Genomic DNA, 24,998 nt, shown 5'->3' with positions numbered 1-24,998 from the left:
AATTCAAACTTTAAAGACAACATACCTTCAGCAGACCTTGTAGCAAAACACTGCTGAAATTAATCACTCATGTCAACAAAGAAGATGTGGATCTAATCAACATAATTGAAATAGATGGTACTAAAAATTGCTGGCTAATATGTAACTTTACCTAACGTAGATGACTTTTAAACACAATGTCTGCACTTTCATATGTAGGTTATTGCTGCAGAATCTTTCACACCTGAAGTCCCAGAAGGTAAAAAATGTAGATAACGTGAAATTGGCGACACAAAACTCATCAAACACTTCACCCAGAACATCACAGAATGGTTTGGGTTGGCAGGGACCTTAAAGATATCCAGTTCCAATTCCCCACCATGCGCAGGGACACCTTCCACTAGACCCCATCCAGCTTGGTCTTGAGCATTTCCAGGGATGGGGTGTCCACAACTTCCCTGGGCATCCTGTGCCCGTGCCTCACTACCCTCATAGTGAAGAAAATTACTAAGAAATCCTCCATTAGCACTTTATTTATGTGCATGCTCTGAATTTAAGTAGTTCCCTCAGATTTTATGACTTTGAGGTTTTCCACCAAGAGTGAAGTAACAGTTCATACCTGTTTTTCAAGAGCTGTAAAAAACCATCGTTTTACCATGTCACACTAAAAGGTATTAAATCACAGGTTGAGTTACAAATATTATAAATTCTGATTTTATATAAAAGTTTAGAAGAACTTAGCCCAGAAGCCTGGTGCATATTAATAGATATACTCTTGTGAATAGTTTCTAGCATTTTCATGACTAGAAGCTAACTGGGCACCTTTTTTTAATAAACTAGTGAGAATAAATACAGTTTATGGTAACCATCACAATTCTCAAGGAGTAAAGATTTTTATATTACTTTTGACACTTTCATTATGCATGCTGTCTTCTCATGCAGTTTTGATTTGCATTTTGTCACTTTTTCTATTTTGTTTTAGAATGCAAAACAGTTTCAGCAAAATGATGATTTTTATTTTCAAAAATTAATCATGGATTAATGATGTCAGATTTCTAAGCCAATAGATTCAAATGGTATCCCCTTAGAGAGTATGTGTACAAGTGGTTCTTATTGACTGATTAATCACCAGATTTATTTTATTCTGTTTTACTGTCTTCCCATTTTTCTTCATCTTTTCTAAGAGACATAGGAAGTTTCTTGTTGAAAGAGGGCAGTAATTACCACGAAAGAGCATGCTCTCAAAAAGTAGAGAGCACAAAATAATAAATACCTCTGTCTTACTGTCCCAGGCTGAGGATTCAAGGACGGAAGTGAAATGAAATCTGCAAGGGCAGAAATTAAATGTTAGGGTGAAACTGCCTCAGAACTGAAGAGAAATTCTGCAGCTGAGCTTGAGGATTGTGACTAAGTCAGACAAACAAACTGGATTTCTCAGCAAGAGGATGGGACGTGTAGAGGGAGATAACACGCATACTAAAAAAAGCTGCAAGATTACTAAGTGTTAGATAAGCAAAAGCCCACACAAATATCTTGACATGAGGATGCAAAAGCAGCAGATGAAATGAATACAATCAGCCCTGAATAGGACTTGTGAGGAATCACAAGACAGAGGTCATGCTACCTGGAACAAGCCGGACTGAGTGACAGAGTGATGTAGTGCTGACCACTGACTTCAAGAATATTTTACAGCCTCCCATCACCACTTCAGATTTTTCCTGAGCAGATACAGCAATAGAGACATGTATTACATGTTCTGAATAATATTAACTATCTCAATACAGCAGGTATTCTGGTTGCAGTTTCAAAAAGAATAGCAAGTTCTTCCTCTGAAGGCAGAATTGCCCTCTCACACCTCATTGCCTCCGAAATATACATTCAGGTATAAGAGTAATAGAGACGGCATTTCTATTCCCTGGGTGTATTGTACCTTTTCCACATAGAGGAAACATTTCTCAGAGATGTTACTTGTCTCTTTGAAGAGCACTGTATTGAAAACACAAAAGTGTTTTTTGATTACTGAGCAATACTAAATGTGTTCAATCCTCTCTAAAGAACCTCTGATGTGTCACTCGTTTTGTCTTTGAGGAAAACATCAAGCTTTGAGATCCCTGAGAAGATTAAGCAACCTTTGTTGAACTTGTGATTTATTTTGTGACTAGGTTTTATACTGACACAATTCTTAACTACCTGAGGAGTTACTAATACTAATATGGATGAACCCTAGTATACCACACTGAGATGGAATTAAAAGGTTACAGCCACAAAATCCATTTTTGTTTATTAGTGAAATGAAAAGAGTAGAAAATAAAAATAAATTAGATAAAGTATGAAATAACCTGTTGAAAGAAGTAGGGAAAATTAATATAAAGATCTGCTGAGCAGTACACAATTGCCAGCTTATAAAAATTATTTGCTTGGCTTTTCTAGCCTCTATTTCATCATAAACATTCTCTCCTTCTAGGATTCAAGTTTAGAAACTGCTCACAGTGGCATGTCATCTGGATGATTTAGTAGGAGTTTCATAATTTTCATAGGCAAATGGAGAAGGTAAATCACAGTCATGAGCTCTATTATCATCTACAAACTGTATCCAAGCCTACCCTGGGAATACTGGGAGGGACGTCTCTATGTGTGTGTGTGTGTGTGCGCAGGGGAAGAAGGGGGTGTGTGCAAACAGAAACAAACCAATTAAAAGCCCCCAAACCTAGAAGCTGTTATTTGTAGACTCAAACCTGAAAAGATTTCTGGAAACACTGCAGAAAAGGCAAACTGTTTAAAAATCTCTTCCTGGATTTGCTGATGGCACTCTAATTGAAGAAAATGGCTCAGCCCATATTTGCCGAATAAAAAAAATTAAAAGCAACTATGTTGCTGGTTTTTTTTGTTTGTTTGTTTGTTTTTGTTTTGTTTTTTTTTTTTTTGTGAGATTCTGTAGTAACAAACCCATTCAATAGTTAGTACAACATCTGAGGATTTCAATTCAGATTCAATCTTTGTGTTTTCCCATCAATTCTAATTGCAAATATTCCACATTTCTTAAAGGGCCCATTGTGAAGTGCTCCTTAGCAGTACATCATGGAATTGTGTCATCACTCTTTCAACCAAGTTTTATTCCACTGATTTCAGTTCATTAATAACAGCCTAAAACTAGATTATTGACTACGCACAACAATCCTATGCTTCTCAATTTTAAGCATTTTGACCTCTTCCAATCCCACAGAATCAGCACCCCACCCTTGGCTCATTCTTAACTAGCTTCATGTCAAAGACCACCAATTTGAAGACTACCAATTTCATTTTTTCCCATTCATTTAAACCATTTCCATTGTAACTTCTCCACGCATGCTCTGAGGCTGTAAGCATTTTTCTGCTTTCCTACACTTGCTAAGAACTGCACTGGCTGGATTTTAATACTTAAGCTTTGCTACAGTCAATTCTTTTTGTAGTCCTTTTCCAGTTCAGTGATTTCAATTCAAGACATGTTCCCTCTATTCCCCATATTTAAACAAGAAGGAAAGCCAAAGAAAACATTCACTCAGACTGACAAAAGTCATATAAAAGAATACAAGAAGATATTGAAAGGTTCTAAAGTCATTGCCAAGGAGGAAAAAAATAAACACAACAGCAGGATATTCAAAGGTAAATATAAAAATATACAACAAGAAAGTGAATGTTATTTCTATTTTAAACCATTCTGTATGTTTTGTTAAAGAAATATGCTATTTCCCTGACTGTAATCTATTACTGTATAGGAAAAAAACCAAAAAAACAAATTTAAATGTTAAGCAGATAGGCTGAATTTGGTCAGCATAGTGAGAACAACATAGAAATGGGTGGGCTGGAATCAGTGCAGAGTTCTGAGTCTGCTTAATATAAAAGCACTGTAACAGCATATAAAAACAGGCTACAGCCTTGCAAGAAAAGAATAGCAGCTAACAATCTGAATGTGCAGGTACATTCTGGCTTTTGGCAGAGCTTTTATTCTATTGCATGAGTATTTAAACCTCTATAGTTAATGCAAGTAAATGGTATCTACCAGGAATTGTGGATCTGTGCTCAGAGGGCAGGGTAGAAGAGTGACATGTTGTCATGACACTATAAAATGTCAGTGCCATGGAAATCCTTATCCTTAACATTTTAAATGCAGACTCAAAGGAAGCAGAAGGCAACCACAAACAATAGGACAGCTCTGTTTCCTTGGTGCACACAGAGTGCCCTCTCTCCAGCAGCCTTGCTTGTTGCTGGACTGCTCACATTGTGGAACAATCTACGTCAATCATCTCTCAAGAGCAGTTGCTGGGGACCAATATCCTGAAGAATCACAGGACAAAGACATGGACATGGCCAGCAAATAGACCAGAAGAGCAGTCTGAGGTAAGCAATCCCACTCTATATGTAGCAAGGTAGTTCTCTTAGTGTGATCTGCCACTAGATGAACTGACTTAGAAGTCTTGGAGCCACTGAAGACAAAGCTGAGTATTAACTCACCCATCTCAGCAACTGTGGTGTGTGACTGGGCTTCAAAAAGTATCAGTTTCCGATCAGGATTTATTTATAGCCCTGAACCTTACCAACTCTCATCCCCCCACCTTCAAAATCAGCTCCAAATTAATCTTTAGAATCAAAATTATGAGGTAGCTTAAAACAGTGAATTAAAATATACAGCATTTCACTTTCCTACCCTAAAATACAGATAAACTGAGATTAGTTATCTTTTCTGCTTGCAAATTTCAAATATAATTTTCTAATCATCCTGGAGAATGCTTTAACAACTATATAATACGCCATTCTACAGTGAGAAGATACTATTTCTTCCTTTTGAGGCCATTTCATATTGGAAGAGAAGAGAGTATTAATGCAGGGAAGAGTCCTAGAATGTAGTTTCATTTCTAAATTAAATTCCCTGTCCCAGCCATGTGGTGAATAGCATCTCACCTTAGAAACCCCAAAGCCAGAAGCCAAAACAGGCTGTGTTGCCCATGAATTGTCATAACAGCGCTCTCTGAATACAAAAACTGTGTTCTAAGGCAGTGCTGAATGAAGAATTAAAGAGCTGGCACATTTCCCATCAATCTCTTGCATCATCTGCCCAAACCCGATACTCATAGAGAGGATGAGATTGACAGAGCTGTTTTATGACTTAAAACGTGTAGGTAGGAGATGCCACAGATTGTAACTATGAAAAAAAAAAACCACTGAAATAAAAGACCTGTCAGGGAGAGAAAGCTGCACATCACAAAATAAAACATGGTAAAATTTCAGCACTCTGAATCACTCCTCTAAAAGACAGAAGGAAAAACAGCCAGGTTTGTGGGGTTTTTTTTTTGTTTTTGGTTTTTTTTGGTTTTTTTTGGTTTTTTTTGGTTTTTTTTGGTTTTTTTTGGTTTTTTTTGGTTTTTTTTGGTTTTTTTTGGTTTTTTTTGGTTTTTTTTGGTTTTTTTTGGTTTTTTTTTTTTTTTTGGGTTTTTTTTTTGTGCAGCGTCACAACCAATGGTCTGATGTAATGAAGAGTAGACACCTCCTGCCACGGGATGAGCTGCAACAAGCCTGCTGCCACAGCAGTTCAGCTGTTGAGGAAGTGGAATTGCCCCATAGGTGTATCAGCAAGATCTGTGTACTGAACAACAGCTGTCGAGGCAGGGTTATAGGGAGAGCTGAATGACTGTGTCAGTGTGCTGGCAGAGCAGCCCAAGAGGCTGGCAAATGTAATGGTGTGAATGTCTTCGAGCACCACAGTGGAGAGGAGCTGTGGGTTTCCTTTCTTTCCTAGAGTGCTCAAAAACCATCAGCATCATAACTGTTCTTCAGCATAACAGGGGAATTACCAAGGTCTCAAAATAGTAATGAACAGCACCAGACAGAATCTGCACCCACTTAATTTAATGCTAAGCATTCAAATGAGCAGCTGCTCTACTCTCCGCACTATTGCTCACCACAGAAACACACTGCCAGTCGGCTTACCTCATTCTTTCCCACCTCAGTTCTAAGACAGTTCCAGCTTTTCACTACGGAAATACCTATTGTGATTGAGCAGAATAGAGTCTGCATTTATATATTTCATGTAGCTCCTGGGCTTTTCTGAAGAAGAGAAGGGCACCAAAACATAAAGGATATCAGAAGCTGCTGCTTCTCTGCCACAGCACCACAACTTACTTACCTCCTTTTTCCAGTACAGCCCTCCAAGGCCTTCCTTCCGTATTTGTATTCAAGTCAGCCCCTTCCAAGATATCTTATCTGCCATCAGCCTCCACAGCTATTTCCTCTGATGTAAGAAAACCACACTGTACCATGGAGAAAACTTCCCTTAAGGAGACAAATGTTCTGCCTTTTACCCTCCCAATCCATTCTCTGCCAGGCACCCACACCAGCATGCTCTCAGTACTTGCCCCTGTTACTGATCATCTCAGCCCCATCTTCCAGGCAGTCTCCATTCTCTTACTCAGAGAACCAGCTGAATTGTTGATTTCTTCTCATGTTTTCTGTATTTCCATCTATCTTTTCAGATGGACAGTGCTCCCTCAACTCATCTAATGTCCCTGCTGTGTAGTTTTAAGAGCTTCTCCATAGGAAAGCAAACCAGGAGGCAAGGAAAATCTAAGCCCAGGCTGTGCCCAGACCACAGTCTCACAGGACCTAAGAGCAACAGGCAGAGCCAGATGCTGACAACAGACTCAACTGCTAGCCCTAGACAGGACAAAAAGAAGACTCAGGCCTTGCACTCATCCAGAGAGGCCAGGATGCATCAACAGGAGACAGGACCAAAACCAAGACTACAACATCAGTTCAAGATCTGCCAGGAAACTTGGCTGGAGACAGAACGAGCAACAGGCACGTCCCAAACAACTCAAGCAAAACTAAATCAGGACTCTTTTAGGACAGATCAGACAAGGTCTGTATTTCTTCATGTAATAAGGTCTCCACCAACGTTGCTCATTACAGTGAGGTTAACTCTGATTTAAATTATTATAATATGGGGTGGCTGGCCCAAGTGATTTCCTTGTTTTTGTGCCCTGATCTTATGCTGCTTTTATGTAAAGCATCATTTAACTTCTGTTGCACTTTAAAAATGAATATGTAGAAAAAGTGTGGAAAATGGAAAAGAGGGCAGAGAGACCAGCCTCAGAGGATGTAACAAACAATACCAAACTGCCTCTAAGATTGTCTGACTGACTCTAAATGTTGATGAGTGTGAAGGAGCTGTTGTTGTTAGATCTGCTCCTCTGCAGTTTTCACAGCTTGCTTGTTTTGGGTGGCATCTTAGAGTCTCTAACTCTCCAGAATGTGAGTAAACACATGCAAAACCTTAAAGAGCAGCATTTTCTAGTATGTGGTGTCTCCGTCAAGGTGAGAGGGAGGAAGGAGAAGGCTGGCCCACTCCCTAGTGGGGAATGGGAAGGTGGTTCTTGCTGGAGCCTGACCCACATTCTGATGACTGTCTCCCACTCTGCAGGAAACAAATCCAACACACAGAGCAGCAGCTCAAGGTTTCTCAATGTATCATGGCCCTTGCTGGTGCTTGGGTCACCCTTTGCTCTCATATAGGGTTTTCTGGTAGTGATGCCTTAGCACATCTTCAGTCACCTTTTCAAGAAGCATTCCCTTCCCACCACACAAGCAGCCTTGGTCCAGAGCACACTCTTTCCACAAGACTAAAATGGGATGGATGGATGGAGAGGTATCTCCTTTCTTGTGTGGATCTAAATTGCAAATATGTCTCTGAACACCCCAGGAATGAAATATGCAATCTGCATGGACCAGATTCCCTTTCTTTGAAGCAAAATCCTGGGCTCATCCTTATCGTCACACCTTATGGTTAAAAATACCTGACCTTGTGAAACTTCACAGCTCTCTCTGGGCAGCCTGCCCCTTCCTGTCCAGTCAAACACCCGTGGAGGTCTACTGAGGACCAGGCAGTTCTGCCTGTCTCCACGTGTGGCTGCCCTTGATCTGATATCAGGAGGATAGGAGGAGCCAGTATCAGGGCTCCTGATCCTCAGTATCAGGAGCCCTGATACTGGCTCCTCCTATTTTTAATCTTCTCCCACAGCTTGATAACCTACTTGTTATGCACCTACACGGCCACATGCCCTAACCTGCCGGGGGGGATGGAGGGCGGGGGCAGTGCTGGGTGGATGTGGCTGTCATGGGTGGCTGTGTGCTCGCCACCACCCTCTGCCCGGGAGCTGCGGCGCCGCTGAGGGGTTCCTGCTGCAACCTCCTCTTGTAGCGCTGGCTGCTGCTCTCCATCTCCAGTGATGGATGGGCTTTGGCTGCTGCGCGGGAAGCAGTGGGAAGGAATGCTCTGTAGTGCCGACACATCTCCCCGGGACTGATGTTTATCGGGGCGGCGGGAAAACACGCTGCCGGAATATTGAGCATTTAATAAGTCAGTAAGCGATCAAATAAATCAGCACTTCCCGCACCAAACACAAGCGGTCTCATTCACCAGCGGGAGGCTGAGCGGCGCTGCTCCTCGCTCCGCTGCCCGCGGTGGTGTAAGAAAACCGTGGGTGAATGGGAAGCTCGGGGTTTCCCTGGCACTCAGCCGTGCAGGCTGGGATTGCGGCGCCTGCCAGGGCGGAGGTGCCGCTGCTGCCGCCACGGCCACCGCCACCGCCACCGCCCTGCCTGTCCGCGCCCCTCCGCGGCCGCGGACGGCTCCCGCGGTGTCCTGTCACACCCGCCGCGTTACGTAACCGCTGGTCACAGAAGTGCCTTTGGTCATCCCTCCCCTGCCACGGGACACAGCTCCGTAAGCCCGGGCTGCTGGGCTCGGACTGCGCCGCATGAGCCGCTCCCGCCCCGCGGGCGGCACCGCCTGCGCCGCGCCTTGCGGAGCGCCGCGCTCCCGCTGCGGAGCCCCCGCTTGCCCCCAGTCGCAGCAGCCCCGTGAGAGCTCCGGGCGGGACGGAGGAGGCTGTTCGGGGCAGCCCCTGGCCGCCAGCACCGCGCCCAGCCCTGGGCTCCGCGGAAAACAGCGCGCACTGCCATCCGCACTGAGTCGCAGCCCCTTATCCTGAATGGGAGAGTGATTCCCACGCCCAGTTTCCTCAGAGATTTTCAACAGCTCTATACCATACAAGCGAGAAGATTCAGTCAGAAGAAAGTGCCTTTTTTTTTTTTTTTTTTTTTTTTTTTTTTGATTTATTTACCAGTGCGCCCACCGCACGAGAGGGTGAAGGGGTACCCCATTCAGTCAACTGGGTCCTCCTCACGGCTGGGCAATGGCTTCCTGTTCCCTCCTTCCTTGAAGCAAATGCTGCTTTTGGGGAACAGGGGATCCGGACTTCACCGGGCTCGTAGGGGTGGCACGGGGCATCCCCGCTACCTTTCCCTCTGTCTTCCCTGCGCAGACCGCCCCCGCTGCCCAGGGTGCGGGGGAGGAAGAAAGGCTGCAGGGAGGAAGGGGGGGCTGCCGAGGCGGTGCGTGTCCCCCCCGCCGCCCCCTCGCTGCGGCAGCACGTGGTGCTCCCGGGACGCGGGTCCTCAGACGCCCCCCCTGCCCAGCCAGCCAGTCTCCTTCGCGAGGAGCTTTTTATAGCAGCCCCGACCCGCTCCCCGATGGGAGGTTTCTCGCCGCGCTCACGTTACCGTGCGGGTGCGATGTTAAATAAAGGAGGGGGAGGAGGGGAGGGGAGTTCGGCGGGCGCCTAATTAAGAGCCGGCGTTAACCAGGAGGGCTAAAAATAGCGCCGAGCGCTGCAAACCGCCCAACCGCAGACAGCAAGCCCCGTCGATCCCTGCCGCGCCTCCGCCGGTGAATGGAGCGGCCGGCGCTGAATGGAGCGGCCGGGAGCATGAATGGGGAAGCGGAGCGCGCCGTGAATGGGGCGGCGCGGGCGCCGCGGGGGGGCGCTGTGGCGCCGCGCGGCAGCAGCTGGAGCCCCTCGGTGTCACCTGGCGGCAGCGGTGGCGGCGGGCGGGGCGGCGGCGCGGGCGGGCTATAAAAGTGTCCCGCCGCGGCACATGCACACTTCGGGGAAACTTCCTGCCTGGAGTGGCGGCGCCGGCCGCCATGGGAGGTGCGCCCACTCCCGCCTGCCCCGCTCCGCCCTAGGGCGGGCAGCCCCGCGGCGCAGGGCGACCGCGACCCCCGCCCCGACCTGACCTGACCTGCCCTGCCCCCGCCGGAGGCAGCGCTGGCGAGCGCGCCCGCTCCCCGGTACCCGGTCGTGCCCTGGGAGGTTCGGCGGCAGGATGAGAGTGAACGAGAGCGAGCTGAACAGCTCCGTCCTCCCGCGGGACCCGCCGGCCGAGGGCGCCCCGCGCCGCCAGCCCTGGGTGACCTCCACTTTGGCCGCCATCCTCATCTTCACCATCGCGGTGGACCTGCTGGGCAACCTCTTGGTCATCCTCTCCGTCTACCGCAACAAGAAGCTGCGAAACGCGGGTAAGGGGCGGCGGGGAGGCCCGGGGGCGCCGCCCGGGCTGGGTGGGCGGGGGTCCCGCGGCCCCGGGTGCAGCGCCGCGGCCGCTGCCCTGCCGGGGAAACTTTCCCCGAGCGCGGAACTCCGGGGTTGGGCTCTTGGTCTCCATCCCCAGCTGGCGGTTATAGGCTGTGACAGATGCCAAGAGCTCCGTCTTTCCTGCCGAGTCGGTAATCGAGCGGGAAAGGGTATTTTTAGCTCCCGCCACTGAATCCTGGTGCTATTTTTAGCTCTCGGCAGTTCCCACCTAGCAAAAGAGAATGGCAAGTAAGTCGTATTTAAGAATGAAATTTAGACACGGTACTGGGGATACTGCCTTGGCATACAGTGTGTGTCTGTGCATGCTGGATGCTATTCTTCTGATTGATTTTCTTTGAGTTACAGAAATGTCTTCAGTAACAAATTCTATGGTTGGAGCTTCAAATCAAGCGAATACGAAGTTATAAACATTGCAGGATTCAGACAATTCCCTCCCCCGACCTTTGTTCGCCTCCTACTTGCTGTCTAGGTCTTTGGGGAATGGAAAACATCTAACAGAAAACAGCTTTAGGCACTTAAAAAAAAAAATCATTCTCTAATTTTGACAGGGTAGAATCTGTGCTGGTCTGTTGAGTAAATCCCTCTTACTTCATGGATTATTGGTCAGACAGGCAGGAACTTCTTCAGATTCATTCTGCTTTATCATGTCAGACCAGCTGCTGCGCACGTGTACCAAATCTGTGCACTCCAAGCCCTATGCATCTTTCATTGAAAAAAAATACAGGAGCATGGGAGGAGAGCTGTACTGGTAATGAAAGCAGAATTTCACTCCATGACAACTGAGAAGCTGCTTTTATTTTTTTCACAACTGGGCTGTCAAGGTCTTCATTACTACTGCACTAAGTTCGCCAGTTAATGGTTTAAAATTCATCTGAGGTGGGAACTTGAGCCTGGGCTTTGAGCTAGCCTAAGAAAGGTGTCTAGCACTGGACTCTGGCAAACAGTGGCATGCTTATCTTTCTGAGGTTAATTCAGGTAATTCTAGTGGATTGTCTGCATCAGTTTCATTCAGCCATAGTGGAATGCCACACACAAGATCAAAATGAAGAGTAACAGATTTTAATTTTTTTCCTCCCTACAATTGCCACTGATGTAAATTCTGAAAACTCTATTATCTTCCTGCTTTCATTGGCAGAAATTTCATTCATTGGAGCTGGCAGGGTAACACATGCATGTAAAGAGATGAGACTCCAACTCCAGAAGTCCAAGTGGGCACTTGACTACCCTCGTTCCCTGGAAGACTTTTAGATGGAGGGAGAAAGGGTTGAAACAGGCATATTACCTGGGTTTCTCTAGGGGAAGTGGGTGATATTCTCCCCCTCCTTAATTAATAAATCTATGCTTTAGCACTTTTGTGGGTTGTTTGCAATATGGACAAGTCTGGTGAAGTCTGAAATGAACATGGTGTCTTTTTTTCTGGAGACATAACTGAATCCTTGGGCTCTATGTGTGTGCATACTCTCTGCTGTAGATATCATGTAATCCCTCCTGAGTCCCAACACGTGCTCACTTGCTCACTCTTACTGCATTTCTTGTTCTTGCCTTTTCTGTCATAGTGACTGTTAAGAACTGCAATAAACTGGCAACAGCTAGGAGAGTAGAGCATTCTTCTGAACATAAATTTTTTGAGACTGGAACATGAACTAGATACTGCTTGACCCTCTGAAATTCAGGATTAATTAAAACAAGTACATACTTGGTACCGTGTGGTAAATAGTTTATAGTCTTGATTTAGGAGAAAAATAGGAACAAGATTTTAAAGTTCTTAAGTTTGAGGGTTTTTTCCTTTAAAATGTGGGGGTTAGTAAATGAATTAAATGAATCTTTGGAAATAACACAAGTTTTAAAAAGGTGTTCTAAGAGTTCTTGACTAATCCTGCAAAAACTTGTGCCTAGGAATAATGTTATTTATTTGAGCACCACTATTTAACTGGGCCTTCAATTAGGGCTTAGTCAGGCAAATAAATTTGTAAAAGGCAGAAAGTATTTAGAAGACCCTGGCCTAAGATTTGTAAGTTTGAAGACTAAAGTCTCCCAAGTCTTGTTTTTCCTAATTCAGACTATTCAGGAAGAGATTACATTGAAAATAATCTGATTTATCCATACAACTAATTTGTAACTTGGTAATGCCAAAGGCAGTTACGACTTTTTACAGAAATGTAATAAGAAAGAAACTTCTACTTTTGCAACAACTTTATATTAATTAAGTCTTGCTGGCACATTTATTGAGGAAAAAGGACACAGGATGAAAATTCCACTGGAAAAAGGTCAGGGAGGAACAGAAGATACCTCCTGAAGAAAATGTATCTCACTGAAGATTTTCTTCCCTCTTTGCAAGAGAGGACTAACAGAAATAAGGAGTATTTAACCCTTTCACAAAAAGGTGGATTTGGTGGGGGAAAACATCTTTCATCTCTGTCCTACTCTCTATTATATACATATGTATTGGAAGATACTACAAATTGAACCTGTGGACTTACAATTTATAAAGTGCATTGGGGAATAGTAGGAAGGCCTAGAAAAACCTTCTCAACAAGTGGTGTAACCTTCCTGACAGTCAGAAGGTTAGTAAAAGACACTGATCAAAGCAGAGGAGTCAGTAACTCAAAGAAGTTTGTCTCAGCAAGCGAGGAGTGTCTGATACTACAGACTCCTTCATAGGCACAAGCATGGCTTCAATAGATGCTCTTCTAGACACAGAAGCTGATGATGCAACTGGTAGGATCCTCTTTTATTTAATGTACTTGACTTGTAATAAGTTTCATAGTTCTGGTCTGTTATTTCTTTTATGGTGGCTTGTAATCCAAGAGGTGCCTGACACCAATTCAGTCCTGATGGGAGCAGCTGCAATTTAAAGCTGACCTACACAAAGACTGAATTTGGTTTATGATATCTGTAATCTTTTAACTTTGAAACAAAGTTCAAGGGAAACATTCAAGGCATAAGGATTTTAATGACCATATCTTGGTAGCGTGTTCATGCAGCTTGAACTTTAAACTGATGTACCTTCTTTAATAGCTAATTTTCAAAAAGAATCAGAACAGATCATTTTAAAAAGAAGTTTTGTGTAAATCCTTGTCTCATTTACCCTTATAAATATTCATAGATCAGAAATGAGGTCATTCAACAAATCCAGCCTGGGAAGATGCAATAAGTAGCCTTAGGAAAGGTGTATTAAAAAACTGTTGGTGCTTTTAACGAGTGGAATTTTTACTTGAAACTGTCAACATCCAATCAGAGCATCTCGGAAAACTGAGGAGATCACTTAAGTGATCTATGTAATGCTACAGACAAATTTGTTGATTGCTGGTATCCTTATGCCTTTGTTGTTACCCACACCAAGAAAAACAATGCATCAAGAACAAGGTGAGGGAGCAGTTCTAAGTCTTTGACTATGGAGATTAGTTTTCTGCTAGTGACATTAAAATGTCAACACACGCCTGTTCTTTTGGTGACAGGTGGATTTGGGTATTCAGTGATTACAGGACCGGACCATTCTTAGTCAGTGAAGAAAGTTTTCTTGAATGGTATTACACCTCTTGCTCTTCTTTCTCTTCCTTTTGAAACTGTTCTCTTGGCCTGGCGGGTTGCTTTTTTTCTGGGTGCTCCGTGTGCTGAGGTCCAAAGGTTCCCTGAGTACCCCACCAATGGAGTCCAGTGTGGGAAGGGAGGCCCAGCAGCCTCAGCCTCGCTCCTGTGTGCCTGTCCTGTCTGCTAACACCTGGCATGGGTTGGGATAATCCAGGGACTGGTGCCAAGCTGGTAACTAGCACCTACTAAATCAGGGCAGAAAGCTGCTTCTCGCTGATCTCTGTTCTGTGCTAGGTGTACTTGGGTTTTTGTACATTTTTCTAGTTTTCCATGTCCTTGGCCCAAATGTTTTGTAGCTAAAACTTTGTTACTAGTGAAGAAGGCATAGAGGAAGTTTGACATTGCTGGGGTCCCAGGGCCCTGGGCAATAAGATACAGTTAATTTCTGCACACATGCTTAAACCTACCTATGTGTGGTAGCTACTTTTCTGATGAGATGACAAGGACAAAGGAAAAAACCCCAATGTTTGTATGCTCAATCTGCCTCACCTGCTTTAGATCCCAAGAGTTCTGTGAAGACAGCTCTGTGAGTGCTCAAAAGAATACAATGAACTCAAGGGTAATATTGAGGAAGGGTAATCTCTCTAAAATCTTTTCAGATCAGTCAAGTCACTCTTGAAAGAACTAACTAACACAGCAGCTTATGATTTTTTTTTCATTCTTTGCTGAATATTACAGCCACTGCAGAATTAGGGTTGGGAATCTATCAGTAAGAATTTAATTTTGGAGGCTTTTCAAACTGGCCCTGGGTTTTGATTTAAGCAGTGTAAGAATCTAGTTGAAGAGTGCTCCTCTCTTAATGCATTTTCTAGAATAAAAATCTAAAAAATAAGAATGGAGCTATCTTTTGATAACCAGATTGGAGATATCATCAGCCTTTTCAGAAAAATGTTGTTCTTGATGATGTTTTGTTTTTTAGTTTTAAAATTATGATATTAAATGCTCTAGTAAAGATTGTTTTATCTAATAAACGAAACTCCTTTTGTGAATTGAGACTAATGAAATCCTTCTTTTTGTCACAGGTGAACCTTGGACTTCATTTTGTGCCCTGAGAGACTATGGGTAGCCCGACAAATCCTTGACTCAAGGAAGAGAGCTTAGAAGATCAAGTTGTAGCACAGATTCAGGGTTCTGATAAAAACTGAGATGTTGATGGCAATGAACATTATTTCAGAAATTAATAACTTCCAGTATTAAAAATGGTAAGCTGTTTGGGAGGAGGGAAAATGTCTAGAGGAGATGCTGAATTTTGCCAACTGTTGAACAGAAGTGAGCGTAAAAATACAGTTTCAATAAAGTTGTTCCTCAGACTGGTTTTGATTGAATAATTTACTGAATCAAAGGTTTGCTTCAAAGGCTTGTTTAAATGGTGCTGTGCTGTTAGTGACCCAAAGGTATAGGTGAGTATTCCAAATAATTAATAATTTTTTCTTACTAATGTGTCTGTCAAGCTCAGGTATTTATTCTTTTTCAAGAAAGATTCTACATTTTGAAGTTTTTAGAGACATCACTTTTTCTAGTGTAGCTGCTGCCAGTGGGTGGTGATACTCATATGCTCTACTATTTGCTGTCTCTTTTAGGTTATTTTTGAGGAGTTTTCACTTTTCTCATAAAGTTTTTTTTTCCATCTTTAGTTTTTTCATTAGCAATATCCCACTTTCTTCTGCTCTTACCTCTTTCCTATTTCTTTTCGCGCTATCCTTTCATATTTTCACACTTCCATAACGTAGATACTTGATGTCTTTCCAGCAGTCAGACATCAGCAAGTCTAGGTTAGTGACAGAAAATGCTACCAAGGGTAGGATCCAGTGCTGGTGTGGCAATGTCCAGTCTGCCTCTCTGGTGAGCCTTGCTTTCCTAGGGCAGTAAAACTTTGTGGTGTCAATTCAGTGCTAGGCATCACAGTTTAGTTTTGCAGCATCAATAAGAACTTGTCCCTCTTCCTGCTGGCAGTTTTTCTTCTAGTCACATCTCTGAGCTGCCTTGAATACCACATGTCTCTCCTGAGAAACAATTACAGACCTCGGTTTCAGGTGTTACTTAGAATTCCTCAGGATAACAGAAAACATTGTTAACAACACAAAAAATGTTTGCTTATTGAATGAACAAATGAACGTGTGTTTTATGTGTGTAGTTAAATAATGCTTGGGACTATAATACAAATACTGCTACTAAACAAGTCCAAAGTTCTTTCCAGATCTAGCCCTCCTGAAATCACAGGTAGACAGGTGGGATAATCAAGGTTTCTGCCTTAAATGAGAGAAAAAAAGGTCTGATTAACTTCTTACTTACTTTTTAAGAATAGATAAAATATGCAAATAAACTTCACCACTGCTGTTAAATTCCAAATACAAGCACGCTGCAATTTTCTTTTTTTTTTTTTTTATCAAATAGAGCAGCAACTGAAAGTAATCAGCAAAGTTGTTTGCAACATTTAGATAGTAACTTCTGTAGCTTCTAAGTAGCTTTGTGGTAGTCACTGACAAGTATGTGTAAAAAGTTTAATGCTTTAAAAGTTTTTTTTTAATGAAACGGCAGACTTTCCATCCTTGAAGAAGCACTTAACACAAGAAGTAAAAATGTTCAGCTTGTTCTTTTAATTTTATAAATTTCCTAGGACAGTACCAGGTTGTATAGTTAGATATACTTTTTGAAGAATAGGTATTAGACTACTGGTCTTCATAAAAATTCAAGTCTTGTTTATATCAGAGAATCCTGTGCTTGACTTGGGAACTTGAATTTGGGTTTTGGGCAGGGTGGTGGGTTGGGTTTTCTTGGTGGTGGAGGACTCTTCTTTTTCATTGCTAGAATTCCACTGAAGTCCTTCAATGCTTCATTTGGACTCTCTGCCCTATCCTAAGAACCCTGTTCTCTAAAATGAGAGACAGTAGAAGCAGCCAATTTTAGACACATAACCAAACACTGAATTTCTCTTGTCAAGCACAGACTAAGCAGCTGGAAGGGTTTATGGATGTTTTCAGATTAATTATATTTTCAGTTAACGCCTTTGACTGTTTAGCTACCTTTATTGTGAGAGATGGACTGGATATGTACTTTTTTCATTTAGGCCTGCAGAAACCCCATTCAGCATGATGTGTACTTGGTATTCTACACGTGGTGCTGAAGTGTAAGGTCTGTTTATATCGTATCACCATGGGGTTGTTTGTTTGTTTGGAGTTTGGTTTTGGCTGCAGATGCAAGGTTAGCAAAACTGATTTGTAGTCAGGGAGAGGTCACCAAGCAGAGGTAGTTTGCCCCTGTGCTGAGAGAGGTCAGCTCCACGCTTGGTATGGAGGTCAGTGTGACTTCTTTTTTTGGTCAGCTGTTTCAGCTGCACCAAGTAAAACCTATGGAGGTTATGGTGCAGCTGCCGGAACTTTGTTTGTTACTCAGCCAGACAAAGTGGCCATCTCTGTGGAGGTGAACCAAAGTGGTGAATGGGCAGAAGTACAGGGATCAGCTTTGAAAATTGATATCCAGTCACACCATGCAGAGGTTTCACCAGGTCTTTGCATTATGGGAAAAAAAAATCAGTATTCTTTTTCCCCAGTAGTAACTACAGGTTTCATTTTATGTTTGTTTTCCAGAATGACTGATAAACAGCTTTCTCCTCCTTAGTTTAACTCTTGATTTTAGACACATTTATCTCCCTGTCTGTATTTGGGAGACATTTTTCATTTTCACAGGTGAAAGAGTCCAGTACAGCTAGGGTGTGACATTTTTATTAGGAATACTTTGAAAATATGGAGTTGCATATTATGAAGAATCAAAGTTTGCATAAATGCAAATTAATGCATAATTAATTATGCATACTTCAATTGCATTTTTGTTTTATTTTGGGTGAAGAATTCACGGTCTTTAAATAAAGCTTGTGTATTTTACATTAATATGCCCTGTCTTAATTATAAAGATGTCTCCACCTTATCTCTTGACAGTGTAATGCTGAGGTCTGCCTTCTGTAATTTGAGTATTACAATGTGCTGCAGCTAACATGCAGATTCACATAATATTAATCTACTTTTTAAAACCTAGGTTCTTCCCCGCATTCCCATTATTCCCATTATATTGCATCTCTGAACCTTCCCTGAATCTGTCACTGAATTAGCTCTCACTTAGAACACAGGATTGAATGGGACCTTTTCAGTAAATACAACTTTCAGATGTTGTAGGTGTTCATAGAGATCCTTTTGGAATCACCTTGCCCCAAATGAAGAAGAGTGTTGATACATTGGAAGGTGGCTTAGTGGGGTTTTGGATGCTGCATGAAGTGTTCAAGGTTCAGTGATGCTTTGAGCAACCTGGTATAATGGAAAGTAGCCCTGCCCATAGCAGGGGGTTGGAACTAAATGATCTTTAAGGTCCCTTTCAACCCAACCCATTCTATGATTCTCAGTGCCTGAATGTATCTTCTGTCAGTTTATATGCTTTTGCTGTTGTACCAATATTACACGGCATTGCTATTCCTGTAATGAGAATAAAATTATCACCTCTTGGCTGTTGCTTTGCTAGTCAAAGAAAGGTTGATATCACATTCTGTTAGTCTTTCTACAAAATAACCTTTCCCCTTTGCAAGGAAGTGCCATCTCCAGAAGTATACCTGATCTCTGGAAATAACTTCCCTAAAAGTGAAATCCTGGTTTTACTGAAATCAATAGCAAATCTCCTACCAAGGTCAGTGCCTATCTCGCTTCACTTTTTATCTCTGCAATACTTGCCAGTGAGCAAGAAGGCTGATGTACTGCTCATAGGCTTAAACCCTAAGTGTGGTAAGCAGAGAAGTCTTTCATAACTCTGGAGCTGGAATAGGATTTTTGTTGGATCACTGATAGTGCTGTAATAAAGTTGAGTACAGGTAAAGGTCATGAGTGCCTGACCTATACATCCTGAGGTCTGTGCATTGTAGGAAGCCACTTAAAATTTCATGTATAGTAGGTATGCAAGCTATTAAGTCTGGAAATTGATGCTTCAAGAACACACTTGGGAATAAAGAAAACACAAGAGACCATCAGTGATTGCTACTTTGTAGGATTACAAATGGGAGTGCTGTCCTTTGTAGGGTTACAAATGGGAATTATTACTTAGGAAAAAGTTTTACTTGTACTAGTGTTTGGTTAGATCACAAGTATATTCTTGATGTATTTGTCTTTTTCTACTTTCTAGGAACTCATTGTTTATTACATTAATTAATCAGAGCAAATTGGGGGTTTGCTGCTGTAGCATCACTGTATAGATGGGTGTTTCTGTTGTGAATTATATCATCATATGTGTATGATGTTCCTTTGGAAATTTCTCCGTCTGGCTGTCTGTGACCACTAATTTTTCAGGTTTTTTTTTCCCCCCTTGTCTGAAGAACTGTACTGTTGAGAATCTCTTCAGTGCTTATAAACCCATCTTATTCTCCGTTCCTGATGAAGTAACACATTCCAACATCTGTCACTAAGGACTTTCATAGCATTGGCTGTGTCATGTCTTGGGTATGTACAGAACCACATTTATATTAAAGCACATGTAAATCCTACTGATTTTTACCATGTTACAGAAGTTATTCAAACCAAAGGCTGCTTAATTTTGTGTAGTTTGTGTTCATGAATTTACAGATAGACATAAATCCAGAAACATTTCCTCTAGTTTGATTTTTTTTGAAGAAAGGACCTTTTCATTTAACCTTTTTTTTTTTCTACTTCAACATCTGCTGGCACACTGTAACTCATACTTTTGTGTATTGCTTGTGGATATACACACTCCAGAAATTAGTCTCTCATACACAGGAGAAAAATATTCAGCATTCCTGAGGGGAGGGAGGACAGTAATCCTTACCTTTGCAGCACCTAGACACAGGTGGTGACTTTAATTCTTGGGAGAAATTAGAAGAATTTTGGTGTTTTTTACTTCATGGTTATTGAGACAGCTTCCCATGGGAATTTTTGTATTCGGGAATGTCGTGTACACATGATCTTCATTGGCCAAGCTATTTCTAACTGTTCTGGATGAAAACTTTCAGGACTACAGAGTTAACAAAATAATCCTCATCAAGCTCAGTAAAAGAGCTTTTCATCTCTTCTGTATACTGGTAAGTATGGAGAAGACAGCAATTTGTGTCTTAGCATATATTAAATATCTAATGTAGAGCTCAAAATGCAATCATATTTTCTTGCTCTTGCAGCAAAGGTTTTTGAACAATTTTTTGGCAAATAATTGGACATTTTGTGTTTTAACTTCCAAATTTGTGTACATATTGTTTTTTGCAGCTGTTCTGATTCTTATTTCTCTTGCCCCTTTAGTGCATCCCACTACTGCAGTGCCTGATAATGACTATGAACATTTTGTTGACTGGTGGGAAACTACCTTGATTTTCTTAATTTTTGTGGCACAATAATTGTCTCCTCTGTAGGCGATCTCCAAAAATATTTTGTATTTACCTAACATATCCCCTTGTTTTCAATGACTTTTGCATATTCCTGTGAATTTGACGTGCTTCTGCTCATCGTACATTTGCACTTTTTCTTTGGATGATCCATACCCATTGGGTATTGTGCTGAGGATGGCTTGAAGATGACCACTCCTGTACTGAAGAACAACTTTTCACTAGTCTTGCTAAATTGTTCTCCACTGGATTTTTTTTGTTTTCCTTTGGTTTTTTTCCCCTACATTTTTCCACTGAGTGTGGATGTCAGGTTTTTTTCTGAAAGGATCTTATTTTAGAGTTGTTGTTGACTTGGGTTTCTCCCTCATGACCCTCTTTACACATTCTGTCAAAACTGATATTTATACACTCTAAAAATAGAATTCTGAGATGCTGCAGAATTCTTAGGGGCATTAGGAATACTATAATTTTTAAATGAAGTGCTGCTTTTGTAATTATTCCTGGTAAGAATTTCTAACACATAATTTGTGACAATCTAGAGGAGATTTTACAGTTGTGCAAATCTTGTTAATACCACTTGTAGCTATTCTTATCTGCAACATGACCTAAAGGTGTGGCTGAATCTTACAAACGTGGACGTGTAGAGAGGTATGAATGGGAAAAAATGAGATGTACAAGACAAGTTTAAGTAACCTAGTGGGTGTAGAATCTGCAGTCTACTTGGTATTGGTGCTTGTTTTGTACTGGGATGTCCCATCTGTCACAAGAGTGATGCATCTTTTTCATTGCATGCTTTTTTCATTGCTACTGGGTGTTTGGTTTTCCTTTTTTCAAGCTATTGCAGTGGCAGGCCTTTGCTGCCAGAATGTTTCCTGGGGTAAAGCTGCCTGAGCATGTCTTTCTAGTGCAGCTATAACTATCACCACAGCAGTGAATTGATTTCTAAGATCTTCTGCTTATACAGGAATTCATAGTATCTCCTGTCCCCATATTTACTCAGAAAACTTTCTTGATCAAATTCAAATTTCACAGAGATTTCACCTGTTTCTGTCTTTTGAATTGCTGATCATTTGTTGTGATGACTGGACAGAATATTTGCTTACTTTACTCAAAGAAAAAAAGAAACTTGCTTGTCTTGCAAATAAATCTCCAAATCATGGATTTGCTTGTGTTGTTTCTGGTATGCTCTCTTATACAGGTATTCCAATGAAGTAAATGAAATTTTCAGTAGTAACATTGCAAGGCAGCTTCAGTATGTTTCATTTAAGCTAATACCTATCTCGAAGACATTTACAGCATTATTTTAAGGATTTATTTTGTGGGAACATTTTTACATATTCATTTGATAAGTGCAAATGCAGTATGTGATCAAAAACTTTTTTATAGAAACACAAATGTTGACTTTTTAGTGCACTGGAAATAAATGACTGTCTAATGATCATCTGTAAAGTAAAATTATTTTGTGACTTCTCTGTTCAGAAACTCTGAGTCTATACTGAGGTAAGAAAAGCTGACAAATTAGGAATGCAGTGTAACTGGAAGAATTGAATTACTATGTCAGCTATAGTAGGGCACTCATTAGTGTGTAATCCTAAACCCAGCCTTCCTCTTACAGGTCTAATTATTGAGTTGGTTGTTAGAAGTAAGGTACTATTCTCTGCATGGGTACCTGCATGACTGCTTGGGGTGGAGTCTCTGTTTTAACAGAGCTTGCTCTCAGGATTAAAAGCCCCACCCCACAGGCAGTGATTACAGCTGCAGTAATTATGGTGCTCCTGGTGAACAGAAAGAGCCTTGCTGCAAACTCATTCTTTCAAGGTGGTTCCAGTCCACAGAGTGTCATTCAGCTAGCAGCCTCAAAATGTGCTGTTCTTTCATGCTTTCTTTAATTTCTCTTGCTTCTGGAAAAGAAATGAAAAAAAAAGACCCTTCAGAGTCCAGAATATTTCAGGATGAGTTTTTTGCTGTTAGTGTAATTTGATAAATATAGTTGGTAAATACCCTGACTTATTTGCCCTGAACTTAATTATTCAACTTAGTTTTTAGCTCCAACTTGGAGTTCTTCTTGGCCACCATGCAGAACAGTACATCTGCTCAAGGATACCTCTGCACCATCTGCAAAATGGATGTGCATGGAGCTAGATGCCATCATAAACCTTGTAACAAAGAGGTTTTCCAGAAGGGTCTTCACTTTTGTTCACAACACCTTGCTTCCACCAGGTTTTTGATCATCTTTGATTGCACTGTTAAGGGAATGCATTTGATTCAGTTCTTGTACTTGATCATTATCTGACAGGGATAATGAAACATTTTGTTGCTCATAAGTAAAACAAAACAGCGTGTTATCCAGCATGCCCTAAAGGTTTATATAATGCATACAAGTAGGCATAGTTAATTTTGTCTTTTTTTTTCTTGCCCTTTTTTTCTCTGGAGCGTTAAGCAGCTTTAAGTTGCTTTTCCAGCTATTCAACAACAAATGGCAGCAGTTTCTCCAATGCTGTTATTTTTGCTCCTTTGGAGGAGCAGACTTAAAAAATACATCTATTGAAATCCTAATAAAAGGGCATTAGTTGCCCTTTTCCTTACTGTCTTCCAGAAGCATCTTTCCAATGCTCTGTAGACTTCCTTGACTCCATATCCATACTCAAAGTTCAGATGTGACCTTTATCTTCCCATCTCTGTCCATAAGTTGAATACTAAATTTCTGAGCACTTGCATGCATGTCACCTCTGTCTTGTTCTCCCTGAGATTTTTGCTTTTAGGACTGTCCTTTTTGTTCTTCTATCTGTCATGAACATTTTTCCATATTTGTTCCCAGCCAAAGCTTATAAATAATTACATTTCACTTGATATTCTCATAGATCCTGCTTTATAGCATGATTTTCAGGCTATCAGTATATAAATCCATTGGCTTCTATTGCTTTTTGCAGTCCCTAGACAATTTTTTTTCTACATGTGTTTTCTATATCAAACCCTGTTTCATTTTAAACTGTGACTATGTTTAGGAAACAATGACTTTAAAAATTACACTTTATCACTTCATATATTCTGCATCTACATCAAATGCCTTCAATTTACAAATCATCATGAAACACCAGGAATGTTCAGCTATGAAGTCTTTTGTGCATGTACAGATAGGCTTGATAGCATTCCAGTTAATGGCTACTACTACTGGTACCTGGAAGAAAGTACGGCAACAATGCAACTTCAGTCAAAACTATTTCCAAAGATAGAAATTTTTTAGTAAGTTGGAGAAAAAGAGTTGAACAATCTGAAATGTAGCATTTAGGATTTACTTATAAGTATTTATTGATTCTTGCTGTTCAACATTTTGTTTGGAATATGGACACTGGACAATACAGTCTGCTTGGAGTTAGGCTGTTTAAATCAGTACCTATTGCTTTGTTAATTGTCCATGCAGATAGCCTCTTTTAGTGAATCAGCATTGCCTTCAAAATTTCATGTACTCGCGCTGTTCTGAGAGGAGGGGCCATGGAGAAGGGAATTAATAGGAATTTTGAAATTAATCTCAATTAAGTGAAGCAAATGGTAGAATAATTTTGAATCTGAAATTCCCATTTTCTTGTTTTGGGAATCCAGAAAAAAAATCAGTGCATGTTTTTCTGTCACTAGTGACTTCTACTGATGCAGTTAACTATTACTTGGATCTAGACTGATTTCCCTGATAACACTATAAAGCCCTTCAAGCAATAGTAGTGTATGCATTGTGCAAACCATTGACACCAAAAAAAGGTGACAGAAGTATGTAATGAAAAAATAAGGGTAAGGCCTTTCTAAGTATGGAACAAAATTTTTCAACCACATGATTTTTTTTCAGAATTCTAGTATTAGCTTGGGAAGCATTTTCCAAGAAAATTAAATACTATCTCGAATTGACATGAGTCTGTTTTATTTGAACCCGTACTGTTTGTATGTTTGTTGACATTTTTTTTGAGGCATGTGCAATGCTAAGTAATTTCTTATCAGCTGAGAATGAATTTCCTTATTTTACAACTGTCTGTCTCCTGTTACATCTACTGTTGTAATATTGTGAAAGTCCAGTTTCTAAGCCATTTTTGGTCTTCACTGTTTGGGAGGTAGTGGCTTGAAGTAGCTTTATAGTTCTGCTACTGAATCTGCTTGTTCCAATACTTCATGGTCTCATGAACACTTCTCAGCCTCATTCTAGAGCAGTCTTTTGTCCCAGGATGACAGCCTATAGTTCTTTATCCTAAATAACTGCAGAAGATATCATCTTCTGTTCCATAAAGGAGCCTTCTACCAAACTATAACTGCAGCTTTTCTTCCAACTTGGTTTTTCATAAAATGAACATATAGTTAATGTATTTAATTCCTTTTACTACATCCCCAATTTTATCTGATCCATCTTTCTACTTTCTGTCACTTACTTTGTTCAGTGTCTCCTCATATTCTCTGAGTTTGTATCCCGTCTTTAGCTATTGCACTTATGCCTGTAGTGTCCCTCTTGATTCTTTTGTCACTGTTGCAGTAATCCATTGTTGATTTTATCCCCAAAAAGAATAAAAAAAATATTTATATTGTGTATCTAGCATGCACTTTTTAGCTGAGTATTT

General features: G+C 41.3%; 1 protein-coding gene across 1 annotated transcript in view; it reads left to right on the top strand.

Moving 5' to 3' along the window:
- Window positions 1-9,975: 9,975 nt before the first annotated feature.
- MTNR1A (melatonin receptor 1A) overlaps window positions 9,976-24,998 on the top strand; it is a 50,028-nt gene continuing 35,005 nt past the window's right edge. The window contains exon 1 of the mRNA XM_041428008.1: window positions 9,976-10,372. Within this exon, the coding sequence (XP_041283942.1) occupies window positions 10,180-10,372 (193 nt within the window). The 5' untranslated portion in view covers window positions 9,976-10,179. The remainder of the gene's footprint in view (window positions 10,373-24,998) is intronic.

Source organism: Onychostruthus taczanowskii, unplaced genomic scaffold (genome assembly GCF_017590055.1).
Source record: "Onychostruthus taczanowskii isolate IOZ18803 unplaced genomic scaffold, ASM1759005v1 scaffold12, whole genome shotgun sequence".
Classification (NCBI taxonomy): domain Eukaryota; kingdom Metazoa; phylum Chordata; class Aves; order Passeriformes; family Passeridae; genus Onychostruthus; species Onychostruthus taczanowskii.
This window is presented reverse-complemented; position numbering and strand designations above follow the sequence as displayed.